At 40.0% G+C, this 23,439-nt stretch overlaps 2 protein-coding genes across 3 annotated transcripts in view; one reads left to right on the forward strand and one right to left on the reverse strand.

Moving 5' to 3' along the window:
• Positions 1 to 63: 63 nt before the first annotated feature.
• Positions 64 to 19,924, forward strand: CNOT7 (CCR4-NOT transcription complex subunit 7). 2 transcript variants are annotated; one of them, XM_083756013.1, is made up of 7 exons: positions 64 to 340; positions 2,990 to 3,189; positions 5,508 to 5,701; positions 8,206 to 8,367; positions 12,471 to 12,615; positions 14,375 to 14,485; positions 15,661 to 19,924. In XM_083756013.1, the coding sequence occupies exons 2-7, from the start codon at positions 3,073 to 3,075 to the stop codon at positions 15,787 to 15,789; spliced, it is 858 nt and encodes a 285-aa protein (XP_083612139.1). In that variant the 5' UTR covers positions 64 to 340; positions 2,990 to 3,072; the 3' UTR covers positions 15,790 to 19,924. The 2 variants fall into 2 exon arrangements, with proteins under 2 accessions (XP_083612139.1, XP_083612140.1); XM_083756014.1 differs by having other exon boundaries at positions 108 to 340; positions 2,990 to 3,364.
• Positions 18,065 to 23,439, reverse strand: part of ZDHHC2 (zDHHC palmitoyltransferase 2) — a 30,295-nt gene continuing 24,920 nt past the window's right edge. The window contains exon 13 of the mRNA XM_083755891.1: positions 18,065 to 23,432. The gene's annotated coding sequence lies outside the window, so the exon portion shown is untranslated. The remainder of the gene's footprint in view (positions 23,433 to 23,439) is intronic.

Here is a 23,439-nt window from a genome sequence, read left to right on the forward strand (position 1 = left end):
CCGCGTCATCGCCGCTCGGTATCCATTGGCGGGAGCCGCCGCCAACGTCAGCCCGATTGGCTGAGAGCCGAAGTCTCCCCGCCCCCCCACTCTCCTCCTCCTCCCCCGCCTTCGGCGAAGAGGGAGGGCAGGCCGAAAGCCGGCGCGCCGAGAGTTGAAAGGTGAAGCGGCGCGGCGCGCGGCGATGACGTAATGGCTTTGTGCGCTGGGCGGCCGGGGGGCAGCAGTAGCGGCAGCTTTCCCCGCACGTCGTCGCGCTGGGGCTGCCTCCGCCGCCGGGTCCCAGCTAGGCCCGCCTCCCGCTCCCTCCGCTCCGCGTGAGGAGCCGTCCTCTCTTCCGGTAAGTGGCGGCGGCGGCGTTTCCGGGCGTTGGGAAGGGAGCAAGCAGGGCTGGAGCCGCTCCTGAGGGAAAGTTGGGAGTGGGAGAGGGCCGGGGGCTGCTGCTCCCTGGGATGGGCCTCGCGCGGAGGGTGGGCAGGAGGTTTCCACGCGCCCGCTTCTTCGTTTATTCTTATTCATTGCTATCAGTTAAATGTGTATACCGCCCTTCGCCCGCACACCTCAGGGCGGCATAAAAAAAATGAACCCCACTTGGTCGCCTCGGCCTTTCGCGCTTGAAAAGCCTGAGGGGAATGCCAGCCCCACGCCGACAGCCAGTGTGGCCTGCAGCGACGGCCCTCCGCGCCTGGCCAGATGGGCGAGCAACTGCCTGCCCCGTGTGCATGGCCGGGGTCGCGCTTTTAGTTTCGCCTTCCCGTCCTTCCATGCGCGCTCTCTCTCTCCACCCACCTACCCACTTTTCCATTTTTTCTAAAGACAGTGCCAAAAGGAGTATTTACAAAAAGGGATAGGTTGCTTGCCCGCCCGTTGTCTCTTGAATCGTTGCTGCTTACATTCTCTCTGTAGACTCAATTGGCAGGGAGGGGTTGTTATTGGGTTGTTGTTTTTATTTTGGTTATATATTTTGTGGTTTGTATATTTTGATATTGCTCTGTGAACCACCCTGAGACCTCCAGGTATATAAATTCAATAAATAGTAATAATAATAATTTGTGGTCGCGCAGGTGTCAGTGTGTGTTGAAGTAGTTGAGGAAAGTGATCAGTATACCGACCCATTTAAATGGCTGTGGTTGGTATTCCGCCAAGTTTTTACGTAGGGTAGACCGACTGAAACTAATGTAAGCTCCATTCGTTTTAGTGGGACTACTTGAAGTAAAACGTGGTTGGATACCACCTTCGTTGAATACCACTAACTCAGGGCACTAGAGTAAGGAATTCCGCTTGTGCAGCAGAATTTCTCCCTCTCCTTGCATGCAACATCCCTCTAGAGCAGGGGTTGTCAGCCTGGTCCCTACCTGGTGTTTCAGGATTCTAGGTGGGCGGTAGGGGGTTCTACGGCACAAGCTGAATCCTCCTTCCATTGAGCACTGGTGGGTGGTAAGGAAATTTTACTATCAAGAAAGATGCACTAGGTGTATGAGGAAAACCCATTCCCCCATGAACAGATTTAGGGGCACTTGGGGAAGGAAGTTTCATTGCACAAGTGTAAAGCTTTGCACCAATGGTTACTGCCCCATCTATAGATCTGACAAAAGTGCATTCTTGGCCCTTAAAAGCACACGCCGCAATAGATATTTTACTTTTTAAAAATATCTTCATTTATGCATCAGGTCAATTCTGTCATTCAGAAACATCATGTCTGTGTAAGCTTTGGATGTACTAGAGGTGTGTTGGTTGTTAGCTTATGGGAAACTAGTCATGGACATCTGCTGCTATAGTCATTTTTTTGCTTTTAACTCTCCATGAATACTTCAAAAATAACACTTGTAGTGGTGATCTAGTGCCAGCAAATGTACACTCTGAATTTTTTTTAATGCACTGGAAGGTAGCATGTGTGGATTATATAGGAAGCTACCTTACACTCTCTATGGTTCTGTGACTAGGCTAAAAGCCAGGACTTGGAAATACAGCTTCCCTATGATAAGTGTGACCTTTGCATTCTGATTGTTTTGGAATATTTTATCTTGCTACATGCTGTAAATACAATTGAAAACCTGCATCATGCTCAGCTCTCGCCGCATTGCTTTATTGTTTTGACTCGAAGAATATTTTGGATTCCAGGGAGCCAACCTTGAATTATGCTGAGCAATACTTCACGTTCCTAGGTGCTAGTTAAAAATGTTCCATTTCCCAAGTAACAGGGTGCCTGGAATCTTTCTGGTGTTTTTTGTAATAAACATCTGTTCTAGGTTCTGTAGCTTCTGCATATTTATAAATTTTGAAAAGTTCCAGTGCATCTCTCTCTTTTATGTTTGTTTCACCCTCCATGTGTACTGTGGGTTGCAGAAATTTGTGCCAGAAGAAGGTATACTTTATCTAGCTGTTGTTCCTATTATTTTCCTTTTGTCACACCCAGGAAGTGAGCTTGCTTTTTTGGCAGCAGGACATGAAACTCTTGTTAACCTGCTCACCTCTTGACCCACTGACACAGTCCCATTTTATTTTGTGTCGGTGCATGTATAAGCAGCAGTCTTCTTTGTTGCTATCCATCTTAACTAGTTACATGAGCTTGTCTTAACGGAGACATTTAAAGTTGAGTAGAACAAATAGGTATTGTAAATTAAATGTCAGTTGTTAAAGGATGCCATCCTAAGCATATTTGGAAGCAAGTCCCATTGAAATAAATCACTCATTGATAGCTAAACATATAGTTTTTTGCAGTATTGCATTGACATTTATCTAACAGCCAATTGTTTCTACCTGAGACACCTCTTTGCCTTCTGATGATTTGTTAATCAGTGTATCTATGGGGAAGAGTTAGCATAAACATATCTGATTTTGCTCCTGTGAACAAGACCAGTACATTCACCATCTTTTTTAATAAATGAAATATGTGATTACCAGATTCATTTTTCATGATTTTGAAATAGATGTATTTTGTTCTACTTGTGAATTTGGAATAACTCACTCTCTTTTTAAATTTCTTTAGATATATAACCAAAACCTGTTTTATGAAACGGACTCTTTGTCAAATATACCTTTTTGATGTCTGGTATCTGAAACCTCCCAACTATGCCAGCAGCTACAGTAGATCACAGCCAAAGAATTTGTGAAGTTTGGGCTTGCAACCTGGATGAAGAGATGAAGAAAATTCGTCAAGTTATACGGAAGTTTAACTATGTTGCCATGGTATGATGTTGGGATATTTGTGACCTTCTTTGTTTGGGCTGGAACTAGTCCTTGAAAATTATTTGGAAGGGGAAAATGTAGAGAAGATAATTTAGATATTCAAGAATAACAGAAGACTACAATCTCAGATATTTAGTTGGAATCAAACCCCATATAATCTGAAACTTATTCCCAAGTAAGGAACAATGCTTATGTTATCTTTACAGTGTTTTTGCTGGTTGTTCTGGCTGGGTATTGTGTTTTACGGATACCATTTAAAATCAAGAGATCATGTGAAAGGGATGGATGATATGGTTACATGGTTTGGGAACATGTTCTTCTTTTCACAGACTGAAGTTTTTCATGTTCTCAGAACATCAGAGCTCAGGGTCATGCAGGGAAATATATTGGCAGTAGATTTATAACTTCTTCACACAATCCATAATTGTGAAATTTACTGTCACAAAGTAAAGTGATGGTCACTGACTTAGATGGTTTTAAAGGAGGAACAGACATTTATGGAAGATGACTCTATCAACAGAAAATTGGGCTTGCAATACTAAACCATTGCTTAGCTCTCCGAAAACTACTGGTATTCCTTTCACATGGCGGTGAAGAGGACATGAGCAGATTTAGTTCACTTTCACTGATTCCTGGCTTAGTGTTAAATTTGAACCAGGGTTTCTGGTTTAAAATAAACTAGCAAGTTTTCCTTATAGGCCAGTTTCAGAACATAGGTTATGAAGCTGGCTTATTCAACCGAGCAGAATTGAGATATCTAAACACTTGCTGAAGAGCTAACAGACAGACTCAGAGAAAATGAATATTCTCATTAGCAATAAAGTACACTGTTTTCTTAATTTATTTTTCTCATGTGTTTATACCCACCTCAGTTCTTTTTGAACCAGTAATTTTGGCAAGCTGATATTTACAAAAGAAACAATGTTTTTTGTGTACAAACTAATGACTTTCCTATTGTGCTGTTTCTACACCAGTGTAAAAAACCAAGGTTGGCTATATATTTCTATGAATGACCATTTTATATATTTCAATTTGCTCTATATTCATGAAAAAATCATTCTGTATCTTAATAGTCTTGTTTATTGCAAATAATGGCTAGGAGCAGATTGTATGGGAGTCCTTGCACCAGTGCAGTAATTCAGAACAGTGTGTTTGCTTCAGTAAATCAGCACAACGTAAGGCAGGGATGGGGAATCTGTGGCCTGCCAGATGATAATGGAATTCAGCCCCCATCAGCTCTGGCTGACCAGCATGCCTGGTGGTCTGAAGTTATGGGAGTTCAGTAACATCTGGGAGGCCACAGGCTTCCCTATCCCAAATGTTGCACCTTGTTAGGGCATGTTGAATTTTTCAATTTTCATATTCCAAAAATGAGGGTTGCTGAAAAGTTGAAACACGACTTGGAAATTCAAATGATATCTTGGCTAAATTGATTTTATTGATTGATTGATTGATTGAATTTATATACCACCCTAGACCTATGATTGGACACGGGTGGCGCTGTGGGTTAAACCACAGAGCCTAGGGCTTGCCGATCGGAAGGTCGGCAGTTCGAATCCCCGCGACGGGGTGAGCTCCCGTTGCTCGGTCCCTGCTCCTGCCAACCTAGCCGTTCAAAAGCACGTCAAAGTGCAAGTAGATAAATAGGTACCGCTCTGGCGGGAAGCTAAACGGTGTTTCTGTGTGCTGCTCTGGTTTGCCAGAAGGGGTTTAGTCATGCTGGCCACATGACCCAGAAGCTGTACGCCGGATCCCACAGCCTAAAGAGCGAGATGAGTTTCGCAACCCCAGAGTTGGTCATGACTGGACCTAATGGTCAGGGGTCCCTTTACCTTTTATACCTATGATTGCAAAGCACTTGCAGTTATTATTATTATCATTATCATTATTATTATTATTATTATTATTTACTTCACTGAAGAAATGTGCAAAAATTAAGTTTGGCCCCTAAAATGACATGCCCTAACAACTTGTGTCAATCCAACATGCAAGGAAAAGAGGCATGGGTGGGACGTAATATGGAATGGCATGTTTAAGTACCATCCTGCCTGTGTTGACAAGTCTAATGTTGCAACTACAACATTTGAGTGTTATACTAAAATTATGACAAACAAATGCACCAGTCCATAATCCAAACTGGCCACAATGTTTGCCTGGTACCCAAGGGACTGGGATTAACTGCAAACGAGTGTGTGTTCCCACACCTGATGCTTGTTCTCAGGAAAGCATTCAGGGCTTTCTGAAGCATTTAAAAAATTTTTGTGAGCTTTAGTAGCTTTTTATATTTTGCCTTTGGTCTTTGTGCTTTAATTTTTCAGGACACAGAGTTTCCAGGTGTAGTTGCACGGCCTATTGGAGAATTCAGAAGTAATGCAGACTATCAGTATCAACTGCTCCGCTGTAACGTGGACTTACTAAAGATAATTCAATTAGGGTTGACTTTCATGAATGAACAAGGCGAATACCCTCCAGGAACTTCAACATGGCAATTTAATTTTAAATTTAATTTAACGTAAGTTGCAACCCTTGGCTGCGTATGTGTATATTTATACCTGTAATTTTGTTCAGGCTTTTAAATCTCATTTAACTGGATCCTCAGGAATGGCATTTCAATGGGAAGGCAAAGGTGGTATAATCCCCTTTAAAGCTTGTGCTTCTCCAGAAACAACCCAGTGATATTAACAGAATTTAGCTTAAAGTGGTTAATCCAGACATACTATCCTGTCCAAGGCAGTCAGGACACAGTTTGAAGGCTCAGTCCTATTACCTTTTAAATGCAAGGAGAAGCCAGTTTGATGTATTCTTAGCCAGCCTAGGAATAAATTTTAGCTTGAGCACAAATAGTGGGGTGGGTGAGTATTCTTCCCCAAAACCTGTGTGGTGGCTCCTCTACTGAAGCAGCAGAGCTGATGAAAAGTCCTATAATCAAGGGGGCAGGTGTTCCCTTGTGTGTGTGTGATAGTTTTGCCCCTAAAAGCTGTGCAGAGCCTAGAATTGGGCTTGGTGACTTATTTAATTGTAAGCAAATGTTCCTATCATTTTGCCAAATTGCAGCAGTTCTTTTATAAGAAAAATGTATGCTAGTTTGCAAACCTGTATCCAGTAAATTGAAGGGGTTTTCTTTCTTTGCAAAATCTTGTATGCACCACTTGGGAGTTTAAGGGAACTCTAGACTTGCTTTTGAATTCACTTAACCTTGTTTATTGAGCAGCGCTATGGAGATGATTGATTATAGTGTAAATGGGCAATGTATTTAGGAGGGTAGCCTTGCATTCCAACTCGAAGCATGTTTTCTTGGAAGTCTGTCCCATTGGTGGCACTGGGATTTGCCTCCAAGTTAGTATGCTTCTCACTGCAGCTGACTAGTCCAGGGCAGTGCATATTTACTTGGAATTACATTCCCCTGAGTTCATTGTGTGCATAGAATCACAGCCTTAGTCTTTAAGCAAACATAATCAGCTAGCGCTCTTTCAAGCTGGGGCTGAACAGATGGCTTGACTTCTCGGGTCTCTCAAAGTGATAAGAAAGCTTTTGTGATACACCAGTGATGTAAACTGTGAGCCATAAGATACAAACCTCAGTCCAAAGTTGGGTTTACACTTTTCATGGATTTCGTGGTACATAGTCCCTAGGAAGCAAACAGAGCTTTGTGATGCCAGTAGATCAAGCTGATCTTTAATATCTTCTAAGAAGATGGTGCAGTTGTCCCATGAGCAGCAGATTGTGACTTGGTGGCAATGCAGCAATGGGCCTTCTCAGTGATAGCACTCACCCTCAGGAATGCTCTGATTTGTGAGACAGGACAGTGATGACCTTTAAAAGCCTCTTTAATATTTACCCAAGCTTTCCTGGAGTCTGCCTCTTAATTTTTCCATTTTTGTTACATACCGTATTTTTCGTTCTATAGGACGCACTTTTCCCCTTCTAAAAAGTAAGGGAAAATGTGTGTGCATCTTATGGAGCGAATGCAGGCTGTGCGGCTAAGCCCAAAGCCAGAACAGGGAGACGGAGCACTACTCAGTGCTCCGTCTCGCTGTTCTAGCTTGGGGATGGCTGTGCAAAGCCTCCGCAGGGCAGCGGGGTGCCTTCACCCTGCTGCCCTGCGGAGGCTTCACAGGCTGTCCCCGAAGCCAGAATAGCAAGAGGCTATCCCAGAAGCCAGATCCCTCTTGCTGTTCTGGCTTCTGGGATTCAGAATTTTTTTCTTCTTGTTTCCTCCCCCCCAAACTAGGTGCGTCCTATCATCCGGTGCGTCCTATAGAGCGAAAAATACGGTACATTGCTCAGTTTTATTTAGGATATACAACTGCATTTTCTCTGGCTTTTATGTGAATGCTTAGAGATTACATTTTTTAAAAAACAAATGAATATCCCTGAAGTTAATGAGAGTGCTGTATGAAGAAGGATTTTCCCATAATTTGCAGAGTCTTCAGTTAGAAATCATGAATTTAGGTTACAGTCATGCACACACTTACTTGGGAGTAAGTCCTATAGAACTCAGAGGGATTTACTTCTCATTGGACAAGCAGAGGCCCTCTTCACGTCAGGGCAAACCATAGTTACTGGCTTACAATAAATGCAAGATCGCTCCCACTTTGTTCCTCCCTCAGGGCAAGCAGGAGCAACGAGTCATGATCCTTGGCTGCGTGTTATGCCTGAACTAGAGATCATGGCTTGTTTTGCTCAAACCATGATCAGGAAGCTAAGAACCAACCTTGACATCATGTTGTGGTTTGTTTGGAGTTAATAGTCTGGTTAGCCCAGAATGTTAAAAGAAAGCCAGAGGGTGTCGTGTTCATAGTTCATTAACTTCATGTTCATTAACTATAGTTTACCTTGATGTTTGAACACAGTTGTAAGATGAAGCTGTAAACCTTAATAATGCTGTGATCCTTTATTGATGTTCATCCGTTTTCATGATTTAATGTGCAGTTTCTCCTAGATTTTGGTTTAAACTGTTTATCTCAAGATTTCTTTATTTCAAGTGTGAATCTTTCCCCATCGTGTTTCTCCTAGAGAAGACATGTATGCCCAAGATTCAATAGAGCTATTAACAACATCTGGAATCCAGTTCAAAAAACATGAGGATGAAGGAATTGAGACTCAGTACTTTGCTGAACTTCTTATGACGTCAGGTGTCGTGCTTTGTGAAGGAGTCAAGTGGCTTTCATTTCATAGGTAAATGCAGCATTAACTAATATAACTAATATATAACTAATGTTCTTTAACTTTTTCCTGAAACTGTAATACCAAGTAACTGCCCCCATTAATTGCGATTGGAAAGTCAGGGTTGGATGAGGTGTGGATATGGCAACGTGATTTTGTCGTAAAGGCTTTCCTGCTTTTAAGTTAAATCTCTACGCTTTGGCTCCAGTTGGAAACTAATAATTTGTATCTTATAATGAGGCACTAAAGTGTCAGCCTTGTAGAGAGGGAGCACTGTATTTTTCTATTTTGCTTTGACAGTTTCCCAGGTCAGAGGAAGGAACAGCCACATATCTCTACCCTTTGTGTACGCTTAGCAGGTAAATGAAAACTGGAATTAGTTGATTAACATCGTTGGAAAATCCAAATTCAGTGCAGCTCTGAAGACCCATATGATAATACTGGTAGGGAAAATACAACCCTTCTATTTTAACTGTAATGCCAAATATTGGAAAAAAATTAAACTTTTTAATTTGGTTGCTGCATGGATTATTTTCTTATCTGGTGCCAATAAACTAGTCTTTTGGCTTCTTCCCACCCCTGAAGGATCAGTTAAATCAAGTGGTCAAAATAAACTTTTGAAGGGTTTGGATTGCAGTCTAGATACCTGTGTAAGCACACTAATGATTTGAGCCAGTCTCATCACCTGGGGAATTTGTTTCTCCACTGCTGGGCTCACTGCTGCCACACAAAGTAGGCTGAAAGCAATTAGGAACATTTGTTTGCCGGCTTATTCCACACTGTGTGTTGTTAACTGTTTTGAAAGAATACCTCTCTCCTGTCGAGCGGTTGTGTGGGAAGTTCCTTACTGAGTTTTAGTTCTGGGCTGTATGCATACTGATGAGTTTTCTGGGAAAAGTTGCTAACAGAGGTATCTTATTTGAAAAAGGGCATCTTGTTCAAGACCAGCTATGGACATAATCTATGGTGCTCATTCATCTCTTACTGCATTTCAGCATGCTTGAGTGGCACAACCATTTTAAAATGAAAAGGGCTTTCAGCTCCTGAGATAGGTACTGTACCTTGTGGCCAAGGTGTTTAAGAACTTGTTTTTAATACCTCCAATGGCAGAATAAAAAGTTCATTTAGACAAGAGGCCATTAGCTATGTTTCAGTTCTGCTTTGTGTAAGTAGACATAGCTTTTAAAAATCTGGTGTAATAAATTATATTATCAGGTTGAGCAGTTGATAGGGATAGGTTAGAAATATTTGGAATTCAACTATTGTGCTGGTAATGAAATAAGTGTAGATAATTTCAAGAGTTGTATCCAGCTATGTAAGTTGGCTGTTCCAATTTCTGTCCCATTAAAAATCTGATCAGTTTGAATTGCTGCCCAACAGTTTTAACTTTTGCTTTAGCTGCTGAAATGTTACATGAAAAATTCTGTTAGTAGAAAGTCTTCTGTGAATGAGGATTAATTTATAGAAATTGTGTTTTAAGGCAGCAATGGTCAAATATTACAAGCGGGCAGTGAAGAATGTTTCCTCAAGCATAGCGAGCAGGCTTCAGATATGCCCCCCCCCCCAAGGCATCACATTGAATTTCTAGTAATCTTGTATCCAGTTTTCCTTGATGAATCAGAGTTCTGTATTGTAAATGCTTGAGTACAATGACAATGTGAACACTCCATATCAGACCAAGATAGGGTGGCTGTGAAAATATTAGCAGTGGTTTTTAATAAGTCAGAATTATTAATTTAGAATTAATGATTTCTCAGCAACATAATATATTTTAAATTGTCTGTTTTATTTCTCTGTAACCCTGCAGGCCATGCGATCTAAAGTGATTGAAAGAGTTACATTGATAAAAATGTAATATTACCTAAACTCATGTGGTATTACCTAAATTCATGTAAGAATGCACTTTATGAAACAAAATTTAAAATGATGGGCTGGCAATCCTACACTTTACAAATCTGTTATCATGCAACATTACTGACTATTGCTCCAGTAATGTCCCTAGCTTTTATTCTGAGTCATTCAGATTTTGATATTCTAAGGATACTCAGCAGTTCTATTGTTTGGAAAAATGTAAATCTAATTAGATTTTATGATCTACATGTGATAATCAATTTTTGGGCATACATAAGTGATCACATGCAAGAATATTTGACTAGATTTCTTTCAGTATCTGCAAATAAGGAACCTAGTTAACCCTTTGCCAAAGAAGTACAAGATGTATTAAAATCAAGCTAGTTTTCAACAACTTTTTATTGAATATGGAGACACACAAAATTTCTCAATTTGTAATCCTATGGCAGTAGAAGGCAAAAAAAACACTATGACTCACAGATGAATATTTATTAGTCATATTTATGTAAAAAGGACTGCCTTGATTATTTTTGCAATTAAGAAAACTTTCCAAGGTCTTAATTTTAGTGTATTATGCAAAAACTAAGAGAATATATAGTTGCATTTCTGTCAGTTGTTGGTTTTGTCAAACCATTGATGCTGGATTGACATGCATGTGCTAACAGTGTAATATCATATAAAATGGTTGGAAGGATGCATTAAATACCATCAGAGAAATCACAGGAGATGTTAGTAACATTAACTCTGTAGGTAAGTTTACTAACAGTGGCTCCCATTGCATTCAGTGGGGTGTACTGGTGTGTTTAGGTTGCAGCCATGGACTGTAATCTTGTGCATACTTGGGAGTAAGTCCCATTTTAAAGTAGTGGGACTTAATTAACGCATAAACATGAATTGGGTTGGGCCTAAGACACTGGCCTTCAATGTGTGGGTTGTAATAGGAGGTCTACCACCATGTATATATATGGTAAAAGATTAAGAAATGGATCCCCCAAATGGATATTGAGTTAAAAATGGGCCCTGGGGCCTAAAAAAGGTTGAAGGACTACTGATTTAAAGGTGTGCTTAGAAACCTAGGAAATTGGTGGCTTAGCTGTGAAAATAATGGGAGGAACAATGCAAGGCATTCAATAAGCAATATTAAAATTTTACAAAAGGGCAGAAGCTTAGGAAAACCTGGAATGTAACAATAAGAAATTCTGTATCAGATGGAAGAGCTGAATCTGAATTTTTGGAGCACTGGATAATACTTCAATGCATATTTTTTCAAACTATAGTGAAAATATTTAGAATATAAACCTACAGGCTTTGCCTCGCAAAATATTATTGACTATTGATGTAAACCAGAGCTTTCAAAACTCTCTGTTGCAACACGTTAGTGTGTCGGCTGCAGTGTGTAGTTGTGTTGTGTGAATGCTCCCCACACTCCTCCTGGGGCTGGAAAGGGGTTAGTTTAACCTCCAGTTTGCAAATAAAACTGAATTACTGAATTAGATGATGCACATCTAAAAAGTGTGTCACCAAACATGAAAAGTTTGGAAAGCTCTGATGCAGACCTAAGGTTGTTTAATTTGTAATGTAACATAGTTAATAATTTAGGGTGCTATCTGGTGTTTGTCATATTTAAAGTAGACCCATTGAAACCAACAGATTTAAGTAGCTAAAGTTCTTTGATTTCATTGGGTCTATTTTGACTTGACTATCACTCTTAAACAAAAGGTCTTGGTAAAATATAGCAGAACGTAGGTTTAAATTGTCATTTCATACTCTGTCCTATAAACAGGGAGCAGCAGTAGATTTAGTTGCTCAGTAGATAGATATAAAAGCGATATTTCTTAAAGGTTTCTTAAGAATTCTCTTCATATGTATATTGCTTATTGGCTGTCAGCACATCCACAATATCACCACTGTGAAATATACATTTAATGCATTTTCTTTTAAAATAACCTCTTAAGGAAGATTATAGTACAGACTCATTTGGTATGCTATAGATTAACTATCTCTTGCAGATGGTTACATTGGCCAGTATCCAGCAAAGTAGTTCCATTGGCACAAGGGCTTCCGGCTTTGCCTTTCTTCTGCCTTTCTTCTTCTTAATAATAATAATAATAATAATAATAATAATAATAATGAATTTAGCGTCTTGAAGAGAATACATATGCCTGGGCTTTGCAGTTTTTCTTTTAAAGAGAAGAATCTCTGGAATGACAACCTGACTAAAATTCGGTGTTTTTGTTTTGTTTCTGTTCCTAATTGCTTTGCAGTGGCTATGACTTTGGTTATTTGATCAAGATCTTGACGAATTCCAATTTACCTGAGGAAGAGCTGGACTTCTTTGAGATTCTGAGATTATTTTTCCCTGTCATTTATGATGTGAAGTACCTTATGAAGAGTTGCAAAAATCTCAAGGTAAATTCCCCAGTGCCTTTTTAACAGAGATTAAACAGCATTTTTAGGAGTAAAGCTTTTTATGGATGAAGAATGTCACAAGTCAGCTTTTGTCTTGTCTTCTACCTTTACGGTGTTGTCTATAAATTGCTACCGTTACACCTAGCTATCATCAGCCCCAGCCAGTGTAGCAAATGACCAGGGATTATAGGATTGTTGTCCAACAACTCTGGAGGTTCCTTATCCTTGCATTAGATCGTATGTACACCAACCTGGACCCTGTGCTTGTCATCCAAGTCCCTTCTCTATGTCCCTCCTCCCTGAGAGGTTCAGAGGGTGACGACGTGAGAACGGGCCTTTTCTGTGGTGGCTCCCTGTCTGTGGAATGCTCTCCCCAGAGAGGCTTGCCTGGTGCTATCATTACATGTCTATAGGCACCAGGCAAAAACATTCATCTTTACTCAGGCCTTCAGCCATTAAATAGTATATGGCCTGTTAAATGCGTGTGGGGACTATTATGATGATGTTTTTATTATTATACAGAGTAATAATATACAATTATTTTTATTCTTTGTAGATTATGTTGTATACTGCCCTGGCGTCTTTGGACAAAGGGTCAAAATAATATAGTTTGGAGTTGCAATTTTTTTGTTAAAAGTGTTTGACTGAGTACATTGGATCTTTTATTATTATCGTCATTATCAACATCATCAGCATCACATTTATTAATTATGTACGTAATGAGTAGTCCCTCAAGCCAGTATAGCTTGAAGAATGCACTACATATTCTAAATTTGCATGGTATCATTTGGAATATGGTGGATGGGGGAGGATTTAACTTAACTGGATTCCTTGATGCATTTGTTTTATTAAAAGGTTCCTGTTTATGGATCCTATAGTAAAGCAATTATAGTGATTCTAGACTCTTTGAAGTTCATAATCTTAATTTCTGAAGAGTCTTTTCCTTGATTCTCCAATGTTTTGGGTAGTTGAATATGAAAAAAATTAAATTATCTGAGTGCAAATTGTAGGGATTTTGGGAGTAAAACATGCATTCCGGCAATATTCCCCCCCCCCCCAAATTGTATAGGTCATAGAATCATAGAATTGGAACACTGAGGATCATGTATTCCAACCCTCTGCATTGTAGGAAACTGCAGCTGGCCCTATGGGGATTGAATCCATGACCTTGTAGTATCCTAATTTTCCTAAACCAAAGTAGTGGTTCTATTAAAGCCCCTATCTGTTGCCCTTCCATCCTAAAAACTGCTGGTCTCATACCTAGGCAGATCACTAGAAACCTCTGCTCAGGCACAATGTCTGCATTATACAGACTCATCTGACCCCTCCAATTGGTTGTGGTTCAGTATTGTCATTTAGCAAGTTTGTGGGTACAACACTCCCTCCTGCACATGGTTGTAACAGTGGGGGAGAAAACTCGTAATTATACATGCTTCTGACATGGGTCATGTAGCACTTCCAAGATTTGTCTTTTCAGTTTTATTTCCAGTGGGTTTAAAGCAACAATAGAAGCGTAAACAAATAGGAGTGCTGAAAGCCATTCCTTTCCTCATTTGCGAAGGCTTCAGTGAAATTGTATCTTTAGCTAAAATCACGATTCCAAGAAAAAGCATGGCTTTTTGGTTGTGTGATCACTGTACACTCCTTGCTTCAGAAACAGTTACATAAACAAATGGGGTGGAAACCAATTCCTCACCTGTTTTATTACCTGAGGTCATAACTTACAAACTTCTGATTGTGCTGCCATCTTCTCTTTCAGGGTGGATTGCAAGAAGTTGCTGAGCAGTTGGAGCTGGAGAGGATAGGACCGCAGCATCAAGCAGGATCCGATTCTCTACTAACTGGCATGGCCTTCTTCAAAATGAGAGAGGTAGGTGGTTGGGGGTTTGGTTGGTTATGAGGCCTTTGGATGAATAACTGTTATTTAACTTGCCACTGGGGTTGGGCCTAGTGAAGCTAACCCTGGAAATAGGCTTCTCAGAGTGCAAGGTAGTTCCTCTCTCTGGCAGAAGCAGTGGCTAAGTGGCAGCTTACTCTCTGCAGTCTATCCTCAATGCCAGTTTGTGTGTGGCTTTGACCAAAAGGCAGCAGGTCCCAGCTTCACCTGCCTCACACATACCAAAGGAATCAGCCATATATTGAGTCAGACCATTGGTCAATCTAGCTCAGTACTGTCAACACTGATAGTGGCTGCTTGGACTGACTAGGGATGGTAGGAGGAACCAGCTGGGGAACAAGGCTCAGAGCCCGGGGAGTGATGGCGGGACAACAATGAGTGGTCAAGACTGGGAAGAAGGGGTGCCCGAAGCTGAAGAGGTAACTGGGCTTAGCAAAGTGGGAGAGTCTGTGGCAGAGAGAAGTCCAGAATCAGAGGTGAGAGGTCAAGCAGGAGAAGAGGGAGGTCAAGAGGCAGAGATGATTCTGGCTGATGAAGGGTCATGGGTGTCTCCTCTTTCTGCAACAAGCTTCCCTCCCACCTCTCCCAGAACCAGAAGTGGCATGCAAAGGGCAGAGGAGAGGTTGGCTGCTCACAGATGCGGTCTCAGATTGCTTGGAAAAAGGGGAACGTGGGCAGCTGTGAGGAGGTGGGAACTTTGTCTTGGTAACTGATCCATGGGCAAGGCCTACTGGGGATGAGCACCAAGTCTGTGCAAATTGTGTTCTTGCTAATAAAGAGTTAACTCCAACTTACACAGTGTGATTTACTGCCAGCTGGTTCCTGCCAGTGGCTCACTAGGGTTTCAGGTAGAAGTCTTTTCACTCATACCTCAAGATGTCAGGGATTGAACCAGGGATGTTCTACCTGCAAAGGAGGTGTTCTGCTATTGTCCATAGCATAGCCTTTCCCAATAAATGTGATGTGGGCAAGCAGTATGCCCTCTCATGGATTGATTGAATGCATAAAAATGGAAGAACAGTGTGTGGGGCCACAGTTTGTTCTGAGCAGATTAGTCTGGAATGTCCTTTTGTGACAAGATAGACCCTGCCACTTAGCTTTCTCCTCCTTAGCTTTCTCACTGACTTGTGGTTTTGAATTGTCTCCAGATGTTCTTCGAAGATCACATTGATGATGCAAAGTACTGTGGTCACTTGTACGGTCTCGGTTCTGGTTCCTCATATGTACAGAATGGGACAGGAAATGCATATGAAGAAGAAGCCAACAAGCAATCATGACATGAAATGGGAAGCTGCTTTTTCTGAGCTCCACGTGCTTGTACATAGGTTTTATCTCTGGTTGAATCCCTTGGGACAATAAGGCCTTCTCTTCCCCTTGGCACACTTTCTTTTATGCCTTTGTATGTACTAAACCTGACTGTTCCTATCCCAGTTTTTTGACCTTAAGGTGTAGGCATTTCTGGGTTAAATGTGGCCTTGTACTTTGCCCATCTGTACATAAGCACATGTAGGAGCAGCGTGGCGGGTAGAAGAAAGCTAAAATGATAATGAAATTTCTGGTAAACTTTAATTGGTCTTAGTATTGGTTTATTATCTCCCTCACCCCTTTCCCCAAACTGAACTAGCACTGATTGTAACCAATTTCCACATTTCTTTATCCCTTCTGGTGTACAGGAGTTTTAGCTATTCAAGGTTGTGGACCATCACATTTGCACTTTAGAAGACTGACTCTCTCAGTCACATCCTCTGTTTTTTCTGAAGTTCTGGTTCTGTCCCCTCCCCTGGCCCAGACAAAATGTTAATCCTCTTGGTTGAACACACAAAGTTGCAAATTCATTAGAAAAGCTCATATTCACTGCATAATCTTGTTCAGAACTACTGAAATCCTAGCAGCTGCTCATATCTAAACTGGTGTCCAGTCTTCCAGGTGTGCCCTGTACACACCGGCTTACGATCAGCTTGCCAGTTTCGCACTGCTGTGTGATCAGAATAACTAGATGATGCCATCAGGATCTCTCCTGGGTGTACTCCACTGAATTGAGAAGCTCTTGCCTGGTGTCTAATTTGTGCTCTGTTCAATTCAATAGGGTGTGTTTCGGAGAGGTTCCTTGTCAAATTTTCCTCCTGTATCTGGAAACAAGCTGTACTGCCTTCGGGGACAACTGTGTCCTATTTTGCTTTTGAGCAGAATAATTGAAATGATGGAGATTGCAGTAAGATTTAACAGTTCACATTGTGGATCCAGTTCCTTATTCCTGTTACAGGAAGCTATTTCCTACAAATACTTTCTATTTTAAAACCGTATTTATTTTCTACTTGAATAGATGAACACAAGTCCGTATGAGGACGAGATCCAAAGATTTGAAGCCAACTCGATAATGAGCTAAATAAAAGGAAGATAGGTGTGCCCTTTTGGTAGCTGATACAAAAGGTATTTGTTGTAAAACAACAAAATCTATTTGTACCTAATAAAGCTACCGGAGGCTTGTAAGGCTAGTTTATTTTTTTGAGTCTAAGCAATATATTTTATAAATACATTGTTTTATTAAAGGACCACAAAGTACTTTCTTAACCATGCAGAGCATGCTCATTCAAAGCAGTTGTGCAGGAGGACTTCAATTGGTATTGAATAGCTAAACCCTAACCTGAAATGATGGAGTGCCTGTGGCAGCATTTCGTGTGTCTCGCCCACACTGAAAATCAGCAAGAGTAAATCCTAAATTGATTTGTTTACCATGTACTTTAACCTGTTTTCCTCTCTCTCCTCAAGAAGTTACAGTGATGTAACTGTGGGTGGTCCTTTTTAAAGAACAATAACAGACATTTGCATAAGAGGGTATTTGTTTTTAAAAGCTTTTGTAAATAAAGGCTTCAAAAGTGTTTTCTTACATATCTGCAGACTTGTAGTTTTGTTTTGTTTTGAAAGCTTTTACTGGTATATCATTGTGCCCAATTAATCCCTTTGGATTTATTACCTGCGGCAATAATTTAATTCCACTGTTTTGTTGTCCCCAGTCCAGTCTGCTATTCAAAACATAATCTGATATTTGGTGTAGGAGATAGTATGTTCTAGATGCCCCTCCACCAGATACACTAATCTTACTTTAGGAACGGTGACTCTGTGATCCCCAGCCAAGATGGCTGAGTAGGTGGGCCAGATCCTGATCCCCACCATGAACTACAGGTAAGTCTTACTGCCACAACCACTATTCCACGTCTTGCTCTGGGTGTGGAGGGACCACTTGATAGATTTGGTTCTAAAGGCTTCACTGATATGCTTACTTAGTTTTGTTGTAGTTGTGGGCAACCTGCTTGAGGTCAAGGCCTGCATTCCCTTGTGGGATACCCATTTGGTGACCAAATGCCAGCAGTAGGCTAACCAAAGGCTCTGTTGGGCAGTGGGAAAAATCGTATTTGGTAACAGTTGATAAAACTTGCACCAGCTGTGAATGGTGCATGTTTTGCGTGCTAGCCATGTTAGTAAAACATTTTCAGTGCCACTGCTTGCGTTGTTGCACATGGCCCTTTCCAGTTCTCAAATTCAAAGGCAGAATTCTTGTCATTTGTCTCTTTTATTCTTATTTTCCCCAGCAGCAAGATATGATACAAAAATACATAATACTGCTTTACAGAGTACAAACAAAAGCAATGCAAGAAGCTCTTCTTTGCAAGACCGGTAGTTATATGTACACTGTTGCTTCGTAGCAAACATGTACTCAGGCAAGCATTGGGAATGTGTTTTCATTACAGGGACGACCCAGTTAAAAGCAGTTCAGGAGCAGAGCATTTTGGAAGCTAGGACTCCTCATTCTGCTTCAAAAGTCTTGACAGCATCACTGAAGAAGTAAAGCAGGAAGAGGAGCAAACAAATCACCAGCAGAGCATACCTACAGAGTAATGTCATCTGTGTCCTCAAAAACTGATTCCTTTCAGAGGTGAAGTAAAGTTTGTCCAATCGCAGTACCCTGAGTAGTCCAAAAGGCTAATTTGTAACAGTCACACTGTACAATGTTTTTTTTCACCTGGCCATTTTATAAACAAACATTCACCTGATAGTCATTTAAAGTAATTTAACTATAGAGTAACCAGTGAATCACTGGAGTTAACTTCTGTGGGGCAATATACAGATATTTTCTGGGTTCCATCATGGCCCACTTTAATTCAACTGGGTAACCAAGTTATACAAGTGCTGTTTTTGGAATGTTGAGATGTATAGTACTGACAAGGAGCTTTCACACCCAAATGTTTCCCCCCTTCAATACAGAATAGGTTGTGAGCTGTGTATAGTGTCTTCAGTGACAGGTGCCATTCTTTAACTGCATCTGGCTTGTAGGTTTGGGGAAGAAAAGGGTGTTTTTGTTTTTTGCAATGTTACAGCTCTTTCTTTAGTTTAACACCAGAACAAAATCCTTCTCTCAAGATTTTAAATAGTTTTCCTATGTTGCGAATTGAAGGAGTCCCAATCGTTACAGTTTCTGGTGCATTAAATAACAGTAAGTCTCTGAAGCAGTGGACTTGGCACTGGTGAAAACACTGAGAAGGAGTAGGAACAAATTCTAGCCACAAATTGTTTCCTAACTAGTTCAACATATCCGCAATTCACATGAAGTTTCTTCTTTGGCAGGTATGGGAGAGCTGTACCCCTTCAGATATTCACTGGACCACACCTCCATCACCCCTAACCATTGGCAATGTTGGCTGGGGATAATGCAGATTGTAATCTATGAAAACAAGTAACTGAACCCAGAACTCTCCATCTTAAAAGCCATTGTAACAGTGCATCCTCTATTAAAGCAGTAAAAAACATTTCTGGCCTTAGGTCAGAATTTTAGCTTTAATTATATAGGACTTTTTAAAAGCCGTATTTTCAAAATTAGTACCTTGTCACCAATTTGAAAAAAACCAAAACACAGTAATCTATAGCATTATTTAGCTTTACTCTCAACTTGTACATTTTGTATTGTCTGTTGTCTTGGATGACCTGTGTGAGTTTTGCAGTTCTGCCAAACCTTTTAGTCCATAAAGGATTAGGTTAGATGAGGTTTGAGGTGGGGAGAAGATGTAAACATTATCTTGACAAGCTAGCTCAAAATTGTTTGGTGTTCAAAATGTAAAGATGGAAGCTAGCAAAGGATTAGGCAGTGCACACTCTTAATTAGTCCCATTTACCTTTACCTTTGTGAAATAACATGAAAGTTACAAGCCTGCAAAAATAAATAATATTTGCTAACTGAACATGGATGGGTCACACTGTCCCTCCTTTGCCAGCTTCATAAAGGTGAAAAAGCACACTCACAAAATTTATTGTAAGCTAGAGTCAAGTACTCCCTGTGTCGTCTCTCAGCTCCCTTTCCTTTGTGCTCTGGATGCACAGGACATGGCTTTACTTTACAGATCAGTCTGTGTTGTTGTTTTTTTTAAAGTTTGTACAAGTACTCCCAGTGCTCCTAGAGCTGACATTAACAGGTGAGGTGACAGATCACCTGCTAAACAACTATCACTCATGCTCTGGAAAGATTAGAATTTTTTGTGTCCAGCACATACAGGGGGGTTATTAAAATGTAAATGCATTTGGGGCTGAAAAAACATCTTCACCTGAAAAAGGGGCAGATGGGATAAGCCAGCAATTGTGTAAAAGCACTGTATAGCACAATCATAGTACTACTAGCTCTGTAGGCATATATATATTTGTACGTACTAGAAGCATATCTACTAGTACTTTGCATTCCATATAATAGTGGCATATGCAAAATACATACTGTTTTACACATTAAATAAGAACTATTAATTCTGAAGGAAAGAATTCAATACATAGGCTGACCAAGTAGTTCCTAATGGGTGTATTAATATTTTGTTTCATATAGTGACGTGTTACTCCCTATGTGCTGTAATGGAATCTGAACTATGAAAGCATTTAAAAGCAGTATTTTGAATCCTTGTCACATAACCTAACTGTTTTAATAGGGCTGCAATGATTGATCATGTAATCAAAGCACTCCAACATTCTAATCACCTAAAAATGTGTCCTCTGCTAAATAGGGCAACAGCTTTAAAAACAGACATTTGAAAACATAATTACTTCTACAAACTTAAGACAGCATGTAGCTTCTTAGGAGGCATTTCCCTTCCATTATACATTGGAGGGAATAGTTCATCTAAAAACAAAAGTATATTTCTTCCTTCAAAATTATTGTTTTTACCTGTGTAAAAGTTTATGCAAATTTAATCAGCAGATTAAATTGACCAGTCAGTCAAAACCCACACAATTGACCAAAATGTCTTTAAAGTGAGAGTCCTAGTTTTCAATTAATCAGTGTTTTAGCCATGCAGGTGGAGGTGGAGTGAGAAAAGATTCCTTTCTCCCGTACTATAATTTATGAAGGAATTTGAAATTTGCATTTCCAGAAACAGGAAGTCATAGAGCTCCTCTAAAATTCTGCAGTAGCCATACCTACATCACCACTTACTACCTATGACACCCACTTCTGCTATTTGCTCACTCCCTAATCCCACACGCTTTTATTGTGAAGCCCCACCGTTCACAGATAGCACTGATATTTACATTCAAGAAAATACGGTCAGGATATAAAACAGCCATTCCTACCTTAATAATTATGTGTGACATCTGAATTAGCTGGAAAAAGTGCATCATGATAATGCATTTACACCCATCATAGGCTGGCTCAATCTTTTGCATGAACCCCACTTTCCCAGGAGGTATGTTTAAATACTGGAATCAGACACAGTCATCAATCTTCCTTTACATGATGCAGCAATGTGAGCCTTATTTAAAACATGCTCTGATAGTCTGAATTTTACTGAAAAATACTATAAGATAGATTTTATCTGTAATAAATGTGTCCCACGAAAACTGAATTTCAGCTTTCCCCTTCATTTTATACAATTTTAATGAATGCTGGTAAAGTATCAAAGGCAGCCCTGCATAACCAGAATACACATCACAATGTGCATTATGATGAAGCAATGAAAGTACCAGTCTTTTCCATTCGGTCCCTGTGATTCTCATGACCACTTTCAACACTGAATACTAAGTAAATACAACATTATGCTATAGAAACTATTGGCTGCAAAACACGTCTGCACATACTGTGTAAACTATGTAATGCAGATCACAATGATCTCAAATATCCCAGGGTCATATTCTGGCACTTCTGGTGATTGAACCTGTAACGACTCATTTGGATTCAAATGTAGATAGGGGTTGCGGGGGGGGGGGGCGGCCTTCCAGTTATAATGGCAATGATGTCAGAGACATCATACCATTTCACTTTAATAGAACCTTATTTACATGGGTGAATAATTTTGAAGTAATCCTCCAAGTCTTCTTTGTTGCCTGAAGAATAAGAAATAACGTTCTTAATGTTTCAGAAAAACATTAACAGTGATTCACTCAGGAACTGGGCTCTAATGGTCCTCCTGCTTTTGAAAAAATATTTTTACTTGGTGCAACTGCAGCTGTAGGGTAAGTCACGGAGCCAGATATGCATCCTACTGTGTCTATAATAATTTAAAAATCTGACTACCCAACTGATTTTAAAGTGGCAATTTGTTTCACAAATGCACCCTTGTGAGTTACGTATAATTTCCTTTGCTCATAATATTACCAACTTCTACAAACCATCTTGGAATTAAATATTCCCACCTATTTTATGTAAACAGCACAATGTATTTTATGTGATCCATTAAATGTATATAATTTCATCTGAGATACCGTGCATGCAAAGGCACTGATAAAAAACGTATTATGAAACTTCAGTTTTCTTGGCTTCAGAAATGTCTGACAAATCCTACAAAAGCCTAAACAACTGTTAGTTTCATTTAAAATAAAAAGGGTCTCTGCAAGCCCACTTGGCTTCATAATCCAGAGTGTAGTCATCACAGTAATTAATTTTAGTATGTTCTACATGATAATATACATCTTATATGTACATCATCAGGGTAATGATGAGGAATGCAGCAATTTAAGGATGCTAAATCAAACTGAGAAAAGATTCATATAGTTAAAATGGAGCCTCTTAAAGGCACAAAATTTAGGTTAAGCTTTTGAAGCCTAGCAGTCTCAAGGAATATTAATATCAAACACTCCTAATAAGGTTGAATAACTGAATAGTAAACAATCACACATTTATAGTCTCACTAAACTTTGCTCCGATCATGTTTTACATGCACATAAATTGAGGATGGAGTTTGTCTTCTGCTTCCCCTGTATGATTTAAGAGAAATTGTAGCCTAGCTAGAAGTAGGTGAGTCATGTATAAAGTGGGGAGGGGGGTACTATTATATTAGCATCAAACAAAACCTTTCCTAAAACTTATCCAACCTATCTAACTGAGGTTAGTTTAAATTTAAAAGTATGACTAACCCAGCTGAAGGTAGGATTCAAAATATAGTCCAATCATTCTAGCCTACAAGGCTCCCCAAATCAATTGCTAAAAGTTGAGAATATATTTGCATGGTTAAAGATAAATTGTATGTGGAAACCAGAGGCAAAACTTAAAAGATTCAAGAATTGCCATAAGAGCAGGTTCAGGTTATATGAAAATAGGTTACACTCACCTGAGCTATCAATGCCAATGCAAAAATCCCCCTTTTAACCTAGTCCTTTAAAAAGGACTAGGTGTTGTCCTGTACGTCTTAAGGAAAGTCTACCTGCTTTCCCAATGTGTAATCTTCAAGACATTCCTTTTGAATTTTAACAATAATTTGTGTTACCCAAAACATTCTTTTCATACATGTAAGAGATGGTAACGGGTCTTATATTTCAAGTGATGATACAGAGACAGCTAAATTAGATCTTGAAATATCTTCTGGCACATCCACGGTGCAGTGGACTGGAACAGCTGGTCAATGGATGCTGATGTTGTCGAGGAATCCCTCATCCTCTCATCAACAATTCTTAACTACAAC

This window comes from Podarcis gaigeae, assembly GCF_964106915.1.
Source record: "Podarcis gaigeae genome assembly, chromosome: 9".
NCBI classification, from domain to species: domain Eukaryota; kingdom Metazoa; phylum Chordata; class Lepidosauria; order Squamata; family Lacertidae; genus Podarcis; species Podarcis gaigeae.

Coding starts and splice junctions, on each gene's coding strand:
- CNOT7 (XM_083756013.1), top strand. CDS start 3,073: ATGCCAGCAGCTACAGTAGATCACAGCCAAAGAATTTGTGAAGTTTGG. Junction 12,616..14,374: donor AGAGTTGCAAAAATCTCAAG/GTAAATTCCCCA, acceptor CTTCTCTTTCAG/GGTGGATTGCAAGAAGTTGC. Junction 14,486..15,660: donor CCTTCTTCAAAATGAGAGAG/GTAGGTGGTTGG, acceptor AATTGTCTCCAG/ATGTTCTTCGAAGATCACAT.